Here is a 19464-nt window from a genome sequence, read left to right on the forward strand (position 1 = left end):
CTGCGGGAGAGAGAGAGAAGGGGTAAGGCTTCCTGTCCCACCACGTCTCCATCCGCAGCCCTGACGACCCCCCTTGTTTCCAAGGGAACTGCTTTGGAACTCGGGGAGTGGGGGACCCACAAAAAAATAAGACGGAGCACACACTGTAGATCAACTACAGGTCAAATTAAAAAAGAACAGCACAGCTTCTATGGTTTCTCCTGGGATAAACCATAATAGAAAAGAATATTTTAAAAAACGTATGTGTGTATATAACTGAGTCACTCTGCTGTACAGCAGAGACTAGCACAACACTGTAAATCTTCTATTACTTCAACTGAGAAAAAAAAAAAAAAAAGAGACGGTGGGCTTCCCTGGTGGTGCAGTGGTTGAGAGTCCGCCTGCCGATGCAGGGGACACGGGTTTGTGCCCCGGTCCAGGAAGATCCCACATGCCGCGGAGCGGCTGGGCCCGTGAGCCATGGCCGCTGAGCCTGCTCGTCCGGAGCCTGTGCTCCGCAACGGGAGAGGCCACAACAGTGAGAGGCCCGCGTACCGCTAAATAAATTTAAAAAAAAAAAAAAGACGGAGACAGTCCCGACCTGAGGCATCAGGGCGTTAAAGACACCACGGCCCCAACGCCGACCTCCGGTTTGGGGTCACTCCCCAAGCACCGAGGAAGGCACACACCACGGCAGCTTAAAACACACCCCTCTCCCCAGGATTCGGAGTTAACTGCCAGTGAAAGAAAACCAGCTCACAGGGTGCAAACGAGAAACAAGAACCGCCCCCCCAACCCCCCCCACCCCCACAGAAGCACCTAGACTTCCATTTCTAAAAGGCTAGAACGGGACTCCTCAAGGACCCGGCTGCGACGCGCTTAACGATTTGGGGCTAGAGGCGCCATCAGAACCAGGCCGGAAACGCTGAAGGAGTCACGGAAAGCTCGCATTCTCCATTTTTCCAGAAGAGGGGATCTCTACTCAACGCTGGGCTACGCTATTTGGGCGGAGGAGCCGTCTAACCGCTCAGGAGAGCGACTATCAGCCTTTGGGTCTGGGATTCCTGGCCACTGTGGAGGAGGGTATGGAAAAGGGAAAGTCCTCTCTCAGGGCCAGAGTGTGGGGGAGGGCGACCGCCTGGGTCAAAGGGGAGCCTCACTGTCTGAACCCGGAACAGCGACTTCTGGCCGAGCTGCGTTGAGGAAAAGTCACCACCGCGGGTCCCTTGGGTCTCTGTGGTCACCCTTCCCCACCAGCCCCACAGTCCGGCACGGGCGCCCGCCGCTTCCCTTCTGGGTGGCAGAAGACTCCAGAAAAACGCGGGAAGGCGCGGGGTGTGCGGTGCGCAGGCGCGAGCCCAACGGCTCGTCTCAGGGCGGGCAAACTGTCGCGAGGCTTGGGCGCGTGCGAGCTCGTGCTCACCACGTTCCAGTCACGGCGCTCCGGCAGCCTCGTGCGGCCACGAGCTCTTCAGCGTGCCGCCGTGTCACGTGGGCTCCCGCGCGCTGGCCACCTGCTTTAACTCGGCTCCTCCCGGCCCCGCCCCAGCCCCGCTCCTCTGCCCCCAAGTTCCCCCCCCATTGGCCGGGTTTCACACTGCACTAGTAAGAGCTCCTTTAATCTGGCTTCATCAACTACCACACGCTGGGTTCCACCCGGGCCCCGCCTTGCGAACCAAATAGCCACGCCCCCGAGGAAGGCCACGCCCTTCCCCCAGCCTCCTTAGTCCTGCCGAGTCCCGCCCCACTGCCGAGCTTCCCCAGTACATTGGCTTAATTTCTCCCTTGACCCCGCCCCTGAGTCCGGCTCCTTACCATCATTGGCCGGGCCCCGCCCCGGGCCCCGCCTCCTGTCCGGCTCCCGCTCCCATTGTCTCGGCAGATGCCGCCTAGTCCAGCGATCGTGCTCCGTGTTCAGTTTTCGGAGGTCGCGCTCTTTCTCTGGCCGGCGGGGCGATCCCGCGGCAGAGAACCGGCTTCCTGAGTTCGGGCGGCTCTTCTTTCCTTCTTAGGACCCACTTTGCCGTCCCAAGGTGGCAGCAGCTATGTACGCGCTGCGATCTCTTCTGCTTCTGCTGTTGCCTCTGTGTCCCGGTCCTGGTCCTGGACCCGGTATCGAGGCAAAGGTCACCCGGAGTTGCACTGAGACCCGGCAGATCCTGGGGGCCCGGGGATATAGCTTAAGCCTACTCCCTCCCGCCCTGATCTCAGGTGAGGAGAAAAAGGAAGACTAGAGAATTGGGGGCGAGGGAGGGGGCGGGGGCCGGTCCCCCCATCTCACAATAACTCTCTTCCCTTTCAGAGTGGCCGTTATAATAATCTTTTCGTCTCATAGTAATAATGTCTCTTCTCCTCCGGAACTTGTTTACCAGGATCACAATAACACTCCTGTTCAGATAATAGCTCTCTACTCCACCCCCACCCCAGGAATCCCTTTCTAGTAATTAGCACCCGCCTCTGTGTTTCTTTATTCACAGCCCAATTTGTTCCCCTCGCTATTTCCATGAGCCCCTTCTATGACAATACTTTCTTTCTTACCAGGTAATCCCACCCCTCCAAACCCCATTCTTCCCATTGAAGCCATCCTGTAAGTCCTTAGAGGCCTGGGGTGTGCGATGTTAGGCAGGCTACCTAGGACCCTCTGATCACTAAATGGGCCCATCTTTATTTGATCCTATCGCTAGTGCCAGTGGACCTGGGATGGGTGAGGGGACAATAAGAAGGGGGTAGAGCAGGTGGGAATGTGGTGGCAGACAATAGAAAAGAAACCAGACAGTTCAAAGAGAAAGGATGGCCCCCAGAGATCAGCAGGAGAAGGAAGCAGTTTCACGACACGACTTCCCACCATTCCTTCGTGTCTTCTCTGTCCAGGTGAGCACCTCCGGATCTGTCCCCAGGAGTACACTTGCTGTTCCAGTGAGATAGAGCAGAAGCTGACCTGGGAGACTGAGGCCACCTTCCGAGGCCTGGTGGAAGAGAGCGGCTCCTTCTTGGTTCACACACTGGCTGCCCGGCACAGAAGATTTGATGGTGAGGACCTGGCGTCCCCAAACCTGGCCTCGCACCTCCTCTCTGTGCTCATGACCCGAGCAAGCATCCCGTCCCTGCTCCTGACTCTATCCCTAAGGCACTCCGGCCCTGGCTTAGCCCCCGCATCCCCACCCTAGGCTCTCTCAAGGTCCTGCCCTCCACCCCCAGCCCCAATTTGCCCAGACCTCTAAGAGTTGCTTAATTTCTGACTCACTTTTCTTTTCTCTCCCCATGCCCATCTCTTCCTGCCTCTGCCCTTTCACTTGTCCATCCTTCTCTGGCCTTACCCCACCTCACACCCCTTTCTTTACACTTGCCACAGAGGTTTTTCGGGAGATGCTCTCATCAGCCGAGCACTCCCTGTCCCTGCTCTTCCAGCGCTCCTTCGGCCGCCTGTATGCCCAGCACACCCCCTTGTTCAGTGGCCTGTTCTCTCGGCTACGGGACTACTATGAGAGGTCCGGTGAGGGGTTAGATGATGCTTTGGTGGATTTCTGGGCTCAGCTCCTGGAGAAAATGTTCCCCCTGCTGCACCCACAGTACATCTTCTCCCCTGACTACCTGTTCTGCCTCACGCGCCTGGCCTCTTCTGCTGATGACTCTCTGAAGCCTTTTGGGGACTCACCCCGCCGCCTCCGCCTGCAGGTGAGGGGCCCCAAGGCCTGAGTTTCAGCCACCTTTGACCTAGTGACCTCTGAAGTATGTACTACTCACCTCCAGCCCAATGACCCCCTTTCCATGCCCCAGTCACCCCTGACCTGGTGATCCCTCTATCTTGCATGGCAGCCATGTCTGACCTGGTGACCCCTATCTTGAGCCTCAGTCACCTCTGCCTGACCCAGTGCTCCTTGGTCTCCTTTAATTGGATGGCCCCCTTTCTGTGTCCTAGTTTACACAAGTTGCTGACCCACTCACCTGCTCTTGCCTCCCCTCACCCCACCTTTCTGCCAACTCCTCCCTAATCCCAATACCTTGGCTTCCTCTGGTTCAACTAACTGTGAATTAGACACTTAATATTTAAGAAGAATTTTCATTTATAGTCTCTCATTTAATTATCATCATAACTCTAGGAGGTAGATATTAGCATTCCTATTTTACAGATGAGGAAACTGAACTTCCCAGAGGTTAAGGTCTCACAGCCAATACGTGGTAGAGCTATGTTTCACACCCAGGTCTCCTGGCTTCGGGTTCAGTGTTTGTTCTGATACAAGCCCCTCTATCTCCAAGCCCTGTAAAATGTAATCCCTCGACCTCTTCCCAAGCCCAGTTCCCCTGGGTCCTTCTAGACTGTGATTCCTTTGATCCTCTTGAACCTGCCTCCCGGGACCACCTGACACTCCTAACCACCCCAAGATAACCCTACAAACCTCACCCCCCTGCTCATCCCCTTGGTGCAGTCTCTTGGTCCCAGTGTTGACTGACCCTCAACAGTCCTGTGGTTTTTCTCACCTTCTTTCCCCTCCCCCAGATAACCCGGGCCCTGGTGGCTGCCCGGGCCTTTATCCAGGGCCTGGAGACCGGAAGAGATGTGGTCAGCGAAACGCTTAAGGTTAGAGGGAGCCTGAGTATGGGCAGGGCCCAGGGAGGGAGACAAGAAGCAGGAAAGGTCCCATGAAGAAGAGTCCGGTGCCAGCTGGCAGGAGAGGCCTGGGGCCTTCCCATATCAGCCTTGAAGCCCTGGCATCCCAGGGTAAATCAGAAAGGCTGGAGTCTCCCTTGTGTCATGACCCATGATCTCCTCCCACCTCTGACCCTCTGATGACTCTTACCCCCTGCCAGCCTCTACGGGCCTGCTCATCTCCATAGCATCTCTGAGATTGGAGTACTGGCCCTCCTGGTTTTCTCCAGGACCACTCAGTGGCTCCCTCTTCCCTGCTACTGGAGGCCAGGTTCCTGGCCTGGCCTTCAAGGCCCTCTCTCTACTGCTCATTCTCTCCCTGACCTCCCAGCCTTACTTCCTGCATCCTCCTCCTCCTCTCTCCCCAACCATGATGGGCTCAGTCTTGTCCTTGAACCTTTTCTCAGATCCCTCACCGCCCCATCTCTCCCAAGAAGCAGCATCTGCAACCTGGCCCCTAGGAGCCTCCCTCCTCTGATCTGTGGCAGTCCTGGGGTCACTCCTGCTACCACACGGGGTCATCAGTCCTAGATGTTCACATCCAGCTCTACACTGAGAGCCTGGGAAAGGTGGGGTGGGGCATTTGACTTCTCTCTGTGCCCAGCACCAGGCTTGGCTGAGGGCAACCAACCGTGGATGACACAGGCCTGCTCTCTGCTCCCAGATGCCGCTGTCCGAAGGCTGCAAGCGGGCTGTGATGCGTCTGACAGGCTGCCCCCTTTGTCGGGGGGTCCCCTCGCTGCCACCCTGCCGGGGCTTCTGCCTCAACGTGGCCCACGGCTGTATCAGCAGCCAGGGACTGGATCCTGACTGGGGGGCCTATCTGGGTGAGGGGATTCAGGAAAGCCCGGGAGGGCTGTCTGTGTGGGGGTGGGCAGGGTGGACCAGGGAGGGAGTGTTAAGCGGTACTGAGGGGAGAGGATGAGGAGCGGCTCTTCTCATATCAGTTTCCCCCATCTAAGACCTGCTGCTTCCCTCCAAGGCCGGGGTCAGGATTTGCGTGAACATCCTACTTCAGTGAGTATCTCCCTGGATGTCCCCTCATTTCACCCTTTCTCTTTCTTTCCCTCTTTCAAGATGGTCTCCTGTTCCTGGCCGAGAAGATCCAGGGCCCCTTTTCCTTTGAGCTAGCAGCACAGTCCATCGGGGTGAAGATCGCGGAGGGTTTGATGCATCTGCAGGAAAACAGCGTGGGGCTGTCAGCCCAGGTACAGGGGCCACGAGAAGAGTGGGAGTTGGCGGGAGGACCGGAGAGAGAAGGTCCACGTGGAGGGGGAGGCCCCAGGCTGGGGGTACAGTGCAGGGTGTCAGTGAGACACTGTAGGGCCTCTGGATAAACTGGGGTGTCGGGGGCGATTGGAGTATTGGAGTGTAGTTTTTACCGCGGGACGACTGTCTGTGGGGTCTCTTTCCGGTGCCGCAGGTGTTCCAGGAATGCGGGAGCCCCCAACCGGCGCCGGCCCGCGCCCGCCGTGCCCCAGCCCCCCGGGAGGAGGTGGGCCGGCTCTGGTCGGCGGCGGCGGCGGAGGAGGAGCGGCCCACGACGGCTGCGGGCGCCAGCCTTCCCCGGCTGGTGAGTGGCGGGCGGCAGGCGGGGGCGCAGGCGCGGCGGTGGGCGGGGGGCGCGCGCACCAGCTCCTCCCGGGCTCTCTTTGCGTCCAGGTGTGGGAGCTCCGCGAGCGGCTGGGCCGGGTGAGGGGCTTCTGGGCCGGGCTGCCCCTGACAGTGTGCGGGGACCCCCGCGTGGCTGCGGACGTCTCCCAGGAAGCGGCGCCCTGCTGGACCGGAGCTGGGCGGGGCCGGTGAGAGCCGGGCGGCGGCGGCGGCGGCGGCGGGCGGGAGGGCGAGGCGGACTCCGGGGGCGGGGCGGGAGCCTCCGGGGCTGCTCTGCTCGCAGGTACCTGTCGCCCGTGGTCGGGGGTCCCCAGGCCGGGCAGATCGACAACCCAGAGCTGGATGCGGAAGCCTCGAGCCCCGACCTCCAGACGCGGAGGCGGCGGCTGCAGCTCCGGGCGGCCACGACCAGGATGAAGGCGGCCGCCCTGGGACGCGACCTGGAGCTGGAGGACTGGGGTGAGGCCCCGGGCCGCCGCGAGGGCCTCGCTCCGCCCGGCTTTCCGCGATTGGACCCGGGCCAACCCGCAGCCCCGCCCCCTGCTTTCTGTAGTCCCTCCCCTGGCGTCTCTCCGTTACCATCCATTCATTGACTCACACATTTTACACGCACGTATTGAGCGCTTTACTCAAAGGTAGGGGGTAGAGCACCAATGACAGGGTCTCTATCCTTGAGTTCATGGTTCCCTGGGGGAGACACCAAAACACTCTTACAGAACGGTGGGAAGCTCCTAAGAGTGGGCAATCCCGGGAGGTGGGGAAGTGGGGTGCGGGCGCCATGGGGCTGGCTCCCCAAAGTAGAATTTGCCAGGGAAACAAGGCACTGACATCTATTTTTTTCCTCCCTCCCACTGTCTGTCTCTGTCTCTCCCCCCCTTCCCGTCTGCTCGCTGCTTCTGTGTACGTCTGTTTTCTCTCTTTTCCTGTTTATCCTCTCTCTCCATCTGTCTCTCCTTTTTGTCTGCCTCGTTGTCTCTTCCTGTCTCTCGTTGCCTTCCCTCATTCTCATGTGTCTGATCTCTCTGCTCACCTTCCTGTCATTCGCTTTCTCCCTCTTCTCACCCTGCCTGCTCCTCCACCCCTCCACCTATCACTGTTTTTATCTCGAGTTCTCTCCCTCGCTGCCTGTGGCTCCTTCTCTCTCTCTGTCTCCCGCTACCTCTCTTTTCCATCCCTGTCTGTTTCCGATCCTCCTCCTCCCTGCAGAGGACGCTAGCGGCTCTGGAGAGGGACAGCACTATGCAGATGACTGGATGGCTGGGGCAGCAGCTGTGGCCCCCCCGGCCCGGCCTCCTCGCCCTCCTCGAAGGGATGGTGCTGGGGGCAAAGGAGGAGGTGTCATTATCCGCCACAGCCAAGACAGGAGCAGGACTGGAGGGACGTCTGTCAGTTTTCACACCCAACCCCTCCTCATTCTCTTCCTCTCAGCCCTGGCCCTGCTCGGACCTCGATAACTGGGGAGGGGTGCCCTGGCATCAGAAGGGTTCGTGGCCCATCCCCTCCTCCCCCGTCTGCTGGGTCTGGGGAGGAGTCGGAGGGGGCTGCAGAGAGGGTAGAGAAGGGACTTTTTGGGTGAATGGCTGGGGCCCCAAATCCAGATTTCCATTGGTGGGTTGGGTTGGGGATGGGTGTTCACTATATTTATTTTTTCATTTGGTATCTGGGGAGGAGGGGCTGGGGGTATTTATTTAGGAAGGAGGTGTGGTCTCTCTAACCCAGCCTCTATGGTTGGGCTGGTGGTGAGCCCCAACAGAGAAAAAGGGAGGAGTTTTAGAGTTGCGGGGGGAGGGGTTTGAAGGAATTTGAAGGTGGGGAATGGGTGGGGGCACCCGGTCTCAGAAACAGACAAAGCTGGTGTTTGCGGGGTGCAGGGCAGGGGACTAGGATGTCAGGATCTATGGGTCGGGTTCTATCGAGTTTTTTCAGTATCACTTTCTTAAACTAGAAAAAAGAAAGAAGAAATAAAAGCATATCTCATGGCCTCTGCCATCCGCCACATCCTTCACAAGCTTCCCCGTTTCATGTTTCAGTGTTCGGCTCGATTTTATTTATAAATAAATAGCTAATTTATTGGACCCTATGTGTGACTTTCTGTACCTTTAGCCCAGAGCCTCTGTGACCAGCAGTTCATTTCTGCCTGCTTATCTTGGAACCTGTCCCCTGGGATTGAGTTTGGGCAAGCTGTCCACCCTCTGGGTCTGAGCACCTTCATCTGCAAAATGGGGAGAGTTGCGGGGAGGGGACTGCAAAACTCTTTTGGACCCAAGCCACCATTAATATTACCACACCACTGACCCTGCCGTCAGAGTCGGGGCCCCAGTTCTCTGTGTCAGCCTCTGGCTACCTTGTCATGTCCTTGACAATGTCTGCTTTCAACTCTTGTCTGTCATTCTCCTTTCTTCTTTCCTTCTTTCCTTTGGTCGCCTGAATGAGGCTTTTGTTCTGCAGAAAGCTGAAAGAAAAAGTATAATTGATTCTTAAGTGCCAAAGGAGGGTAGGACTGGTGTCTTCCAATGGCAGGCTGGGTGCCCTGAAGGAGAGGGAAAGGTGCAGGGAGGGAGAGACCCAGAGACGCGATCAAAGCCGAATCAGCTGCAGAGACTGGCGGGACAAAGGGAGGGAGGGGGAGGAGCCTGGGCGCTGAGAAAGTTTAGGGGGAAAGTTGAGCCGAGCGAGAAACCGGGCGGTGGCTGGAGCAGGCGGGAGGGCCAGACCCCGATTTCCCTGCTGCTCCTCAGGTGGCCTGGTGAGTGGGCATGTGAAGCCGAGGCCTCGGCCAGTGGAGGGACTCTAGAGTTTATGGGAGGAGACTTGGGGGGGTTTCATAGAGAGAACCCCAGAGGGAGCCGACTCAGGGCTGGCAACAGACTGAGCAGTCACCAAAGCTGGAGGGAACTGCAGGCTGGAATCGGGGGTAATGGGAGGAGACAGGGATGGATGGAAGGAATAGAAGAAATCTGGACACAGGAAGGAGTCCAGTGCGGGGCTGGATCCTGGAGGCTGGGTTGGGGGAGGAAATTGGGGGATGATGCCAGAGGGGGCGGGTCTCTAGGTGGCCAGTGTGGGTTCTCTGCCTGGGGTCGCTCCGGGCTCGTCCTGGAAGGGGGCCGTCGGGGCTTGGTGGAGGGGCTGCGGGTTGGAATTGAAGGGGCAGGTCTGGACTCTCAGTAGATTGGGAAGCTGGGGCCTGGGAAGGAATTCTGAAGCTCGGCGTTCGGGTTTTGTCTCTTTGTGTCGCAGTCTCTCTCCAGCCCCACCCTCTCAATCCCCTCTGGGTGCACTGCTGGGGTTGGAAAGTGGGAATGGGGGTGTGTGGGATCTGGGCTTCCTAAACAACCCTATACCCCCCCAGGCCCTCTCACACACTGGGCTCTGCCTGGCGCCAAGAGGGAAAGCATACCTGAGCTTAGATGAGCTGGGCGGCTCTTATTCTTTACAAAGTTGCTCCTGTGGTTTCACCTCCCTGGGTTCCTAAGCTGGTGCCCTGTCTGGCCCTCATTCGCTCCTTATGGCTTCTCCTCTCAGCCTCAGAATGGGGCTCTTCAGCCCGACATGTCACAGACAGAGGGGCAGAGGAGGTGGTCAGGGGCCCGGTGATGTCTGTTTCACTGGTATGAGCGTACCGGTCTGATCTTTCTCCCCTTGCCTTCCAAATCCCTGGGGCTCAGTGAGGAGCTGTCAGTGGAGGTTGGAAGGAGCTGCAGGTTGACAGCAGAGAAGCAGTCGTGGGGCACCTAGAAGATCTGGGTGTAGAGAGGGCTCCCCCCTCCGCTGCCCCCCTGCCCGGAATGAGGTCTCAGCTGCAGCAGCAGCAGGAGAGAAGGCTCTACCCCCTCCTTAGACTCTCCTCCTTCCCCCTCATTTCCCTTCTAGACGCTGACAGAGGCAAAAATCTGCTAACTCAGGGGGCAGACTCAACCGGGGCTGCGAGCAGACCTGGGGAATGAACCCCCAAACTCGAACCGGCGCCTTCCGCGGCTGCACGGCTGTCTCAAGCTGTCTCTGCCTCTGTGCCTGGCCCTTGCCCTGCCCCGCTCTAGCAACCCCCTTCCCTGTGCCACATGGGCCCTCTGTCTCCTACCAGGACCATGCGCCTCTGGGGGCCTCGGAGCCTGGGGGTGGCTCTGGGAGTCTTCATGACCATCGGATTTGCCCTCCAGCTCTGGGGGGGTCCCTTCCAGAGGAGGTGAGTTCCCATCTTGTCCCAACGCCCCACAGATGCCCCCCCACTTGCTCCTCCCCGTCCCACCTGGGGCTGTGACTCTTGGGGACTCAGAGGACGCTCCACGCCCTCGTCCTTTCTCCTCAAGACACTCATCCACCTGCTGGTGAGGGACACGACACTTCCCCTCCCGTCTCTCCCCAGGCTACCTGGGCTGCAGCTCCGACAGTCCTGGGCCTCAACCCCGGGACCAGCTGTTCCATCCTGCCTGCCACGGCAGCGACTCGTGTTCCTGAAGACGCATAAATCCGGGAGCAGCTCTGTGCTCAGTCTACTTCACCGCTACGGGGACCGACACGGGCTGCGCTTCGCCCTCCCCGCCCGCTATCAGTTCGGCTACCCAAAGCTTTTCCAGGCCTCTCGGGTCAAAGGCTACCGCCCTCAGGGTGGAGGCACCCAGTCCCCCTTCCACATCCTCTGTCATCACATGAGGTTCAACCTGAAAGAGGTGAGGAGTGTCGAGGGGGTGGACAGGACTGGCGAGAGATGGGCTCATGCCTGTAGCCAAGACCACCAGGGGAGGAGACCCCAGGCCTGGAGGCTCCCCAGGCATCCCCTCACCCAAGAGTTGGGCATGGGGGCCACAAAGGTGAGTCCTGCTGCCCCCTCCTCAGCTGTCCCTTCCTCAGAATTTTCTGGCAGCCGAAGTTCTGCCCTCTCCATCTAGAGTTTACTGCAGTCTCTCTCCTTGACCAATTTATCCTGCTGGCATCAGTGTCCCGCCAACTCTGACCCCACCCCGCCAACCCTCCCTCCAGGTACCTGGCCCTTCCTGGCCCCTTCCGCTGGCACTACCAGGGCCCTGTGCAGTCACTGCCTTCTGACCCGGCTGCATCTCACTCCCCTCACCACGTCTGCCAGATTTTGAAGATCAGCTACATGCCAAGCCCCAGTCCCAGCCCCACCCCCAACCCCCGGAGCCTCAGTTCTAAAGGGGGAGATGAGTGCACGCACTCACAGGTCATCCGTACACACACACACACACACGCGCGCGCGCGCGCGCGAACCTCTTGGAGGAAGAAAATCAATCGGCAAATGAACACATACAGGGAAAGAGCGAACTTTCACTGAATACTTCTTGGGTGCTGGATAGTCATCTTACCGTCATCCTGCCAGGAAGGCATTATAAGTGTCTCCACTACACAGATGAGGAGGTTGAATCTCAGAGAGGCTAAGTGACAGGCCTCTGTTAACGGAAAGCCACAGAGCTAGCATTTGAACCCAGGCCCAGCTGCTCCAAAGTCAAAGTGCCTTCTGTGGGCTGTGTGCGTGTGTATGTGTGTTTGTATTCGGAACTGTGGGGAGAATAGTCATCAAAAGAGGTGGGGCTTTCTGGAGAGGTGGGTTTTATAGGAAAGGGTGGACATGACTTTGTAGTAAGGAAAATATCAAGTGTTCTTAGAGCAAAACATCTTAAAGACATGGTGGCAGTGGTGTGTGTGCGTGTGTAGGTGGTAGAACTTCAGTGGTGGCTGCAAAGGCAGTCCTGTTGGAGCTGGAGCAGGAGAAAGCAGCTGAGCAGCACGAATGTGATCTAATGGGAAGCGAGGGGGCACTGCTGGGAGTGAGGCGAGGACAGCGGTCACTGAGGCAGGTTCCTCTGGAGTTTAGGATGATTGTCACCACCCCTCACTACCCCCCATGTTCCCCACACTTCCACATCCTTCAAGGTAAGTGTCAACCCAGATTTACTGATGGAGGCTCTGAGAAGTTCGATAACCTGCCCAAAGTTACAGGGTTGGTAAACGGCTGAATTGGGATTTTATTCCAGGTCCATCTGATGCCACAGACCGTTCTCTGCACTGTTTCCCTATGCCTTCAAAGAGACATACAGCTCACAGGCTCGCCCTGCAGGCATGCCCACATCGGCAGAGCAGACTGGAAGACTTGTCAGGGAGTCAGGTTCAATGACAGAGGTCGCGTTCAGAGGCAGAAACCCTTCAAGGAGCCCCAGAGCTGAGTTCTGGCATGGATCTGCCTGAAGGACCACGCTAGGGTGTGGCTCAGCCCAATCCCCACCTTCCTTCTTGCCCAGAAGTGGGACCACACATCCTAGGCCTCAGAGCAGCACCCTACCGAGTGGCCATGGCTCCCCAGTGCCCATTCCAGGGGTGTCTCTTGCTCTGCAAGATGCCAAGGAGGCCCAGGAGTGCCCTGTCCTTCGGCCATCCTGGGCTTGGCCTGCCCCTGACGCCTATACCTGAGACAGCGTTGCGACTGCTCTGTCTCCTCCCTATTTGCTGCCAGTGATCCTCCTGAGAAGGCCTGAGGCCAGCTCCTTTCTTGGAGTTGTGACAGAGTCCCAGAGTAGGCACTTAGGTTTTTGTTGGAGAAGTGAACACAAAGCTTGATTCCTAGAAGTGTTACTGACCAAGGCAGACGGAAAGGCCCAAGGAAGTTAATGTTCTCCAGGAGCTTCCCATGTTCCAGGTTCCTTCCTATCCTTATCTCATGTAACCTCCATCACCACTTGGGAAGGAAGGTATGATGGATCCCCGTTTTGCAGATAAGCAAATTGAGTCTCAGAGATGTTAAGTGCCTTACCCAAGATCTATGTAGCTGGTGAAGGAAGCTGGGGGTTCCCAGCAGAGCTGTCAGAAGGAGGTTGGAGGAGGCTGGGGGATCCGTGGGCACTGGGTTTGCTCTTAGTTTCTTCCTGGCTTAGTTCTCTCTCCTTATGTCTGTTTCCTCTTCTCTGCAGGTACTTCAGGTCATGCCTTCTGACAGCTTCTTCTTTTCCATTGTCCGAGACCCAGCGGCTCTGGCCCGCTCTGCCTTCTCCTACTATAAATCCACATCATCGGCTTTCCGCAAATCACCGTCCTTGGCTGCCTTCCTGGACAATCCCCGAGCCTTCTACCAGCCCGGGGCCCGTGGGGACCACTATGCACGCAACTTGTTATGGTTTGACTTTGGCCTCCCCTTTCCCCCAGAGATGAGGACCAAGAGAGGGAATCCTCATCCCCCCAGAGATCCCAACCCGCCACAGCTGCCTTCTGGTGTTGGCCTGCGAGCCCACACCTTGGATCCCAATGCTCTCTTCCATCCCGTTCCCACTGTTGCTGATGGTCACAGCCAGACGTCCAGCTCTGCCTCTTTAGATTTGAGGTCTTCATCCTTCATCCAGTGGAATCTGGCCTGGCTGGACTCTGTCTTTGACCTGGTCTTGGTGGCCGAGTACTTTGACGAGTCATTGGTCCTGCTGGCAGATGCCCTGTGCTGGAGTCTAGATGATGTGGTGGGCTTCATGCACAACGCTCAGGCTGGAGGTGGGCAGGGCGGAAGTGCTGTCGGCGATGGTGGACTGACTGCTGAGGACAGGCAGCTGTCTGCAAGGGCCCGAGCCTGGAACAACCTGGACTGGGCTCTCTATGTTCACTTCAACCGCAGCCTGTGGGCCCGGATAAAGCAATACGGCCAGAGCCGGCTGGACAGTGCTGTGGCGGAGCTCCGGGCTCGCCGAGAGGCCCTGGCTAAACACTGTCTGGTGGGGGGTGAGGCTTTAGACCCCAAGTACATCACTGACCGGCGGTTCCGCCCTTTCCAGTTTGGATCAGGTAAGGTTTTGGGTTACGTGCTTCAGAGTGGCCTGAGCCTCCAAGACCAGGAGGAGTGTGAGCGCCTGGCTACCCCTGAGCTACAGTACAAGGACAAACTAGATGCCAAGCAGTTCCCCCCAACAGTCTCTGTGCCCCTCAAGACTTCAAGGCTACCCTCCCCCTAGGCAGCAGGCCACTAAGTCTTAGGCTGAAAAGCAGCTGAGCCACAGGGGCACAGTGATGAACGTGAGGCAGCCACATGCCCTTTCTGCTTCCCCCAGAGACCATGTCTGCTCCCCAAAGGACCAGTGGAACTTAGCACGGATGTGGGCCCCACAGGCCCCAGCCTGTGCCGAGGAATCCTAGTCCTAGAAGCATCCTCCCCCCATCTTGCCCCTTTCCCTTCCCAGCACCTCGTGCCCCCCCCCCCCAGGTCCAAACAGCACTCTCAAAGCCCCCCTGGAGGAGCAAACCATGGAGTACGGCAGAAATTGTTTGGGACACAAGGGATAGGAATAACGCGTCCATCTCTCTATGAAATATTTGTTACTGGGCTATACTCATTTCACTATGAAATGTTTGTTGAATGAATAAATAATTTGAAACTTTGACCTGCTCTATATAGGGCGGAAGGGAAGGGGATGGAGCATCTTCCTGGGAGAAACGGGGTTGGAGGGGGTTCTCTGCATAGTTCTTCTCTAAGAAGGGGTCTGTCTGCAGTCTCACCTAAACCCTTCACGCAGCGGGCTAACCACAGGAACACGCCGCTCTTCTTGTCCAAAATCCGGTCGCCCACAAATTCCGGCGCCTCCGAGGCCACGCCCCTTCCCTTCCGGTTCCGGTGTCTCTCCAGTCATTCGGCCCAGCACCCGGGTTCCGGCCCCACGGGGTCTCGGTTCCGGGCTCGTTGCCCCGGTTCCCGGCCCCGGCTGGTCTGTCGGGCCGGTCCGGCCGCGCGCAGCACCGGTCGGGGCTCGCGGCTCCCCGGGCCCACCCCAGCGGCCCCCTCGCCCTCCGCCGGCCACGGCCCACCTCGCTCCCCGGCCCGCGCCGCCTTCACCGCCCATGGAGTCCCAGTGCGACTACTCGATGTACTTCCCCGCCGTGCCGCTGCCACCACGCGCGGAGCTGGCTGGGGACCCAGGCCGGTACCGGGCGCTGCCCCGGCGCAACCACCTCTACCTGGGGGAGACTGTCCGCTTCCTGCTGGTGCTGCGCTGCCGGGGCGGCGTGGGGTCCGGCGCCGGAGGCGGCCCGGGCTTGGGCTCCCGAGGGGCCTGGGCAGAACTGGCGACCGCCCTGGCCGCCCTGGCCTCGGTCAGCGCCGGAGGGGCGCCCGTGGGCGGTGGCTCCGGCGACCAGGATTCCGAACCCCCGGGGGGCGGGGACCCTGGTGGTGGGGGGTTGTTTCGAGGCTGCAGCCCCCTCCTCACCCACGGCCCGGGCCCTGCTACCTCAGGGGGAGCGACCACGGTGAGGAGCTCGGGGCGACACGGCACAGGGCGGAGGGGCGGTCTGCTGGGCTCCAAAGACCGGAGGGGAGAGGGACGCTGGAGGGAAGCGGGAGGCCGATGACGGGTGAGGAGAGGGGAGGGCGAGAACCACGTACCGCGGATCTTAAAGGGAACGCTGGCGCTGCGGGCGGCCTTGACTCTTCTGACCTCTTCACCCTTTTCGCAACCCAGCTGCCTGTGGAGGAACCAATTGTGTCCACAGATGAGGTCATCTTCCCACTCACCGTTTCACTGGATAGACTGCCCCCAGGGACACCTAAGGCCAAGGTAAGGCTGGCACGGGGTGGAGCTGTTGTCCTAATTCAGACGCCCTTTCTGAGGCTGGCTGTGTGTCTTTTCTCTCGACTGTGGTCCTGTGTCCCCTGTGTTCAGATTGTAGTGACCGTGTGGAAGCGGGAGGTTGAGGCACCAGAGGTCAGAGATCAAGGCTACCTGCGCTTGCTGCAAACCCGATCTCCTGGGGAGACCTTCCGGGGCGAGCAGAGCGCTTTCAAGGCCCAAGGTGGGGAGGAGAATGCAGAGAGGAAATGCTGGAGTCTGGAATTTGGGGGACAGTGGAGGGGTGATACTGGCAAGTGCCCAAGCTGGAGAGAAGAGCAAGATTAGAACTGTGGGTTGGAATGAGGCTCACCCAGCCCATCATCTCTTGCCTCCGCCCTCTCCTGCAGTGAGCACCCTGCTGACTCTGCTGCCTCCTCCAGTTCTGAAATGTCGCCAGTTCACTGTGGCTGGAAAACACTTGACCGTGCTCAAGGGTGAGCAGATTGGCGGCTCAGTTCTTGGGCAGCAGCAAGGGCACTGACTGGGTGTCAGTTACTCTGGTGGGGATAGATCCATTTTAGGGGGGAAAAGGTGGGGTCCAAAGGGTCCAGATACTCTGAGCTGAGCTGGTTACCTCCGACAGTGCTGAACAGCTCCTCCCAGGAGGAAATTTCCATCTGGGATATCCGCATTCTCCCAAACTTCAATGCCAGTTATCTGCCTGTCATGCCCGATGGCTCTGTGCTGCTGGTGGACAATGTCTGGTGAGGTCCTGGGGAGGGGCAGGGCCGCATAGTGGTGGGGATGGGGGCAGGGCCGAGAGCTCTGGTGTGGAAAGATCCAGCTCTGGTCCCTTTCTTCTGAACTAGTCACCAATCTGGGGAAGTCTCTATGGGCTCCTTCTGCCGGCTCCCTGGTACCTCTGGCTGCTTCCCCTGCTTGCTTAGTGCTCTGGAGGAACACAACTTCCTGTTCCAGCTCAGAGGGGGTGAGCAGCCCCCTCCAGGGGCCAAGGAGGTGAGTATAAGAGACTGGTGTGTTCAGGAGAAAGGGTGAGAAAATGCAGTGGGAGGAAGAGGCCAGGGGGTTGACTAAGGGGAGAGGGAACCTCTGATACATGTGATGTTTCCCTTTGTCCCTCTGGCAGGGCCTAGAAGTTCCCCTGATCGCTGTGGTTCAGTGGTCCACGCCGAAGCTGCCCTTTACCCAGAGCATCTATACCCACTACCGGTGAGTTTGTGGGACACCCCACCCTGGCCCCGCCTGGGTACCATCCTGTTCCTCTTTGTTTCAAAACACACACATCCTGCTTCCCTCTCTCATTGCTTCTAGCCTGCCCAGCATCCGCCTGGACCGCCCGTGCTTTGTGATGACTGCTTCTTGTGAGTCCCCTGTTCGGACCTACGAGCGTTTCACTGTCACCTATACGCTGCTCAACAATCTCCAAGACTTCCTTGCTGTGAGGCTCGTGTGGACCCCGGAGCACGCCCAGGCTGGTAGGTGGCTGCCAGGCCTAACCTTGTCCCGAAGGAGGGGAGGGGAAGGGAAGCAGTCACAGAGATGGGTGACTGTGGCCAGCTGCTTCGGCTCTGAACCAGGGTGGTCTCCATGGTGTCACAATGGAGAGTTTAGAGAGGCCGCGGGGCAGAGTGATTTTAAGGGCCTTGACACTGGAGCTGGGCTCCCTGGTATGTTTGACTTGTACCTCTTCCACTTCTTAGCTGTGTGACCTTTGGTAGGTTACTTAATCTCTCTGAGCCTCAGATTTCTCATCTCTCAAACAGAGAAAATAATACCTCGTGGGGCTGTTACAGCGACTTAGTGAGTTAATATTATGTGAAGTGGTTAGAATAGATCTCAATACACAGTAAGTATTAGCTACTGTTATTTATAAAATTCAGCAAACAATAGCATATACTCAGTTTACTCCACAGAGTGGCTCTGAGGATCAAAACAAGACTGTGCTCGTGAACGCCCTCTGCAAACTGAGGAACACCATACAGATGTGTTTCCCAGCCCCCGTTTCTGTCCCCCGCAGGAAAGCAGCTGTGTGAGGAGGAGCGCCGGGCCATGCAGGCAGCCCTGGACTCCATCGTCTGCCATACACCCCTCAACAACCTCGGCTTTTCCCGGAAGGGCAGCGCGCTCACCTTCAGTGTGGCCTTCCAGGCTCTGAGGACGGGACTCTTCGAGGTGGGCTGGTGGGGGCCAGGCTGTGTGCTGGGTGAGGCAGAGCGTCAGGTGGAAGGAGTCAGGGCCGCTGGTTTCTGTGGCTGAAGCATAATGGGTGGTGCTACAAAGCCGCGCGGAGGGAAGGTGGAATTTAGATCCGACTTCGGCCTGTCAAGTGGGGAAGATGACCTGAAAGGAGGTCCGGGGCCTGGAAGCCGAGCTGGGTGGCTGATCCATGTCTCCCTACCCCAGCTGAGCCAGCACATGAAACTGAAGCTGCAGTTCACCGCCAGCGTGTCCCACCCTCCGCCAGAGGCCCGGCCTCTCTCTCGCAAGAGCAGCCCCAGCAGCCCTGCCGTCCGGGACTTGGTCGAGAGGCACCAGGCGAGCCTGGGCCGCTCTCAGTCCTTCTCCCACCAACAGCCCTCCCGCAGCCACCTCATGAGGTACGGAACCGCGGGAGGGGTGCCAGTGGACTTGGTAGAGGCTGGAGTTGGAGAGGGAGCAGGGAGGGGCCCTGGGTCCAACCAGAGCTCATAGCCTCTGCCTTCCCCCAGGTCGGGCAGCGTGATGGAGCGCAGGGCCATCACGCCCCCCGTGGCCTCGCCTGTCAGCCGCCCCCTCTACCTGCCCCCGGACAAGGCTGTGCTCTCTCTGGACAAGATCGCCAAGCGCGAGTGCAAGGTCCTGGTGGTGGAGCCCGTCAAGTAGCGCCATCCAGCTCTCCTCCCTCTCACACTCCTGGAAATCAACAGCCCCCGGAGCGGTGCTCCCTCCAGGCTGTGCCTCCCCTGGGATGCCTCCCACCGAGGGTGAGGAGGCCCTCAGGGCCGCCTGTCTGTGTCTGCTGATGAGGGACGAGGGAAGAAGCTGTGAAATGGACAGGGATGGCTGCGGCGTGAAGCCAGCAGTATTTCCCGGACCTCCTGGGGGGGCTGGCCCCACCCCTCGGCCAAGGCAAGGGCTCCAGGAGCTCCCTTGCCCCCTGCCTTGCACCCTGGTTCTAAGTTTACAAAGTTTCCCTCGTTCCTTTAAGTTGTCTTCCCTGCCTCTGACATTCCCTCCCTCCCTCCCACCCGCAGGGCTGAGATCAGAGGGTGGTGATGGTAAAGGGACCCGACAATGACATGACCCTCCTGTCTCAGGTCAGGGGAGAGCGCTTGGTGGCCTCCCCTCGTCCTCATGTTTACGTTTGCAGTCTGAAGCACTTTATGTGGGGTTTTTTGGTTTTTTGGGTTTTTTTTTTTTGGTTTGTCTGTTCCTGTAACTTATTCTCCAACTACTGCTTCCAACTGAAATAAGACTATTAAATACCTGTTCAGGAGGGAGAAGAATGACTGTTCTTTGTGTGTTGGTGGCAGGAGCAGAGAGCCAGGGGCTCAGAAAGATTTCCTTTAGCATGTACACCAAATAGCTCCCCTCAGTTCCCTTCCCACCCATTTTCTTTTTCTGCTGAGTCCCAGTTTTAGATGTCTAGAGGTGGCCTTGCTCCACTCCTCTGGGCTGAGGCCCTAG

General features: G+C 58.5%; 3 protein-coding genes across 3 annotated transcripts; all 3 read left to right on the plus strand.

The window, feature by feature from the left end:
* Window positions 1–2024: 2024 nt before the first annotated feature.
* GPC2 (glypican 2) lies at window positions 2025–7709 on the plus strand. The gene is made up of 10 exons (XM_060032349.1): window positions 2025–2190; window positions 2851–3009; window positions 3332–3654; window positions 4478–4558; window positions 5292–5454; window positions 5705–5835; window positions 6051–6200; window positions 6290–6429; window positions 6525–6705; window positions 7450–7709. The coding sequence occupies exons 1-10, from the start codon at window positions 2025–2027 to the stop codon at window positions 7693–7695; spliced, it is 1740 nt and encodes a 579-aa protein (XP_059888332.1). The 3' UTR covers window positions 7696–7709.
* A 2550-nt stretch (window positions 7710–10259) lies between these two features.
* GAL3ST4 (galactose-3-O-sulfotransferase 4) lies at window positions 10260–14741 on the plus strand. Its single transcript, XM_060032350.1, has 3 exons — window positions 10260–10427; window positions 10608–11052; window positions 13165–14741. The coding sequence occupies exons 1-3, from the start codon at window positions 10303–10305 to the stop codon at window positions 14185–14187; spliced, it is 1593 nt and encodes a 530-aa protein (XP_059888333.1). The 5' UTR covers window positions 10260–10302; the 3' UTR covers window positions 14188–14741.
* A 130-nt stretch (window positions 14742–14871) lies between these two features.
* Window positions 14872–19442, plus strand: TRAPPC14 (trafficking protein particle complex subunit 14). The gene is made up of 11 exons (XM_060032348.1): window positions 14872–15475; window positions 15688–15783; window positions 15889–16018; window positions 16185–16271; window positions 16421–16541; window positions 16647–16794; window positions 16925–17007; window positions 17110–17273; window positions 17816–17970; window positions 18202–18395; window positions 18507–19442. Exons 1-11 carry the CDS (start codon window positions 15068–15070, stop codon window positions 18658–18660), a joined length of 1740 nt encoding a protein of 579 aa, XP_059888331.1. The 5' UTR covers window positions 14872–15067; the 3' UTR covers window positions 18661–19442.
* The last annotated feature ends 22 nt before the right edge of the window (window positions 19443–19464 follow it).

The sequence above is a fragment of the Delphinus delphis genome, chromosome 15 (genome assembly GCF_949987515.2).
Source record: "Delphinus delphis chromosome 15, mDelDel1.2, whole genome shotgun sequence".
Classification (NCBI taxonomy): domain Eukaryota; kingdom Metazoa; phylum Chordata; class Mammalia; order Artiodactyla; family Delphinidae; genus Delphinus; species Delphinus delphis.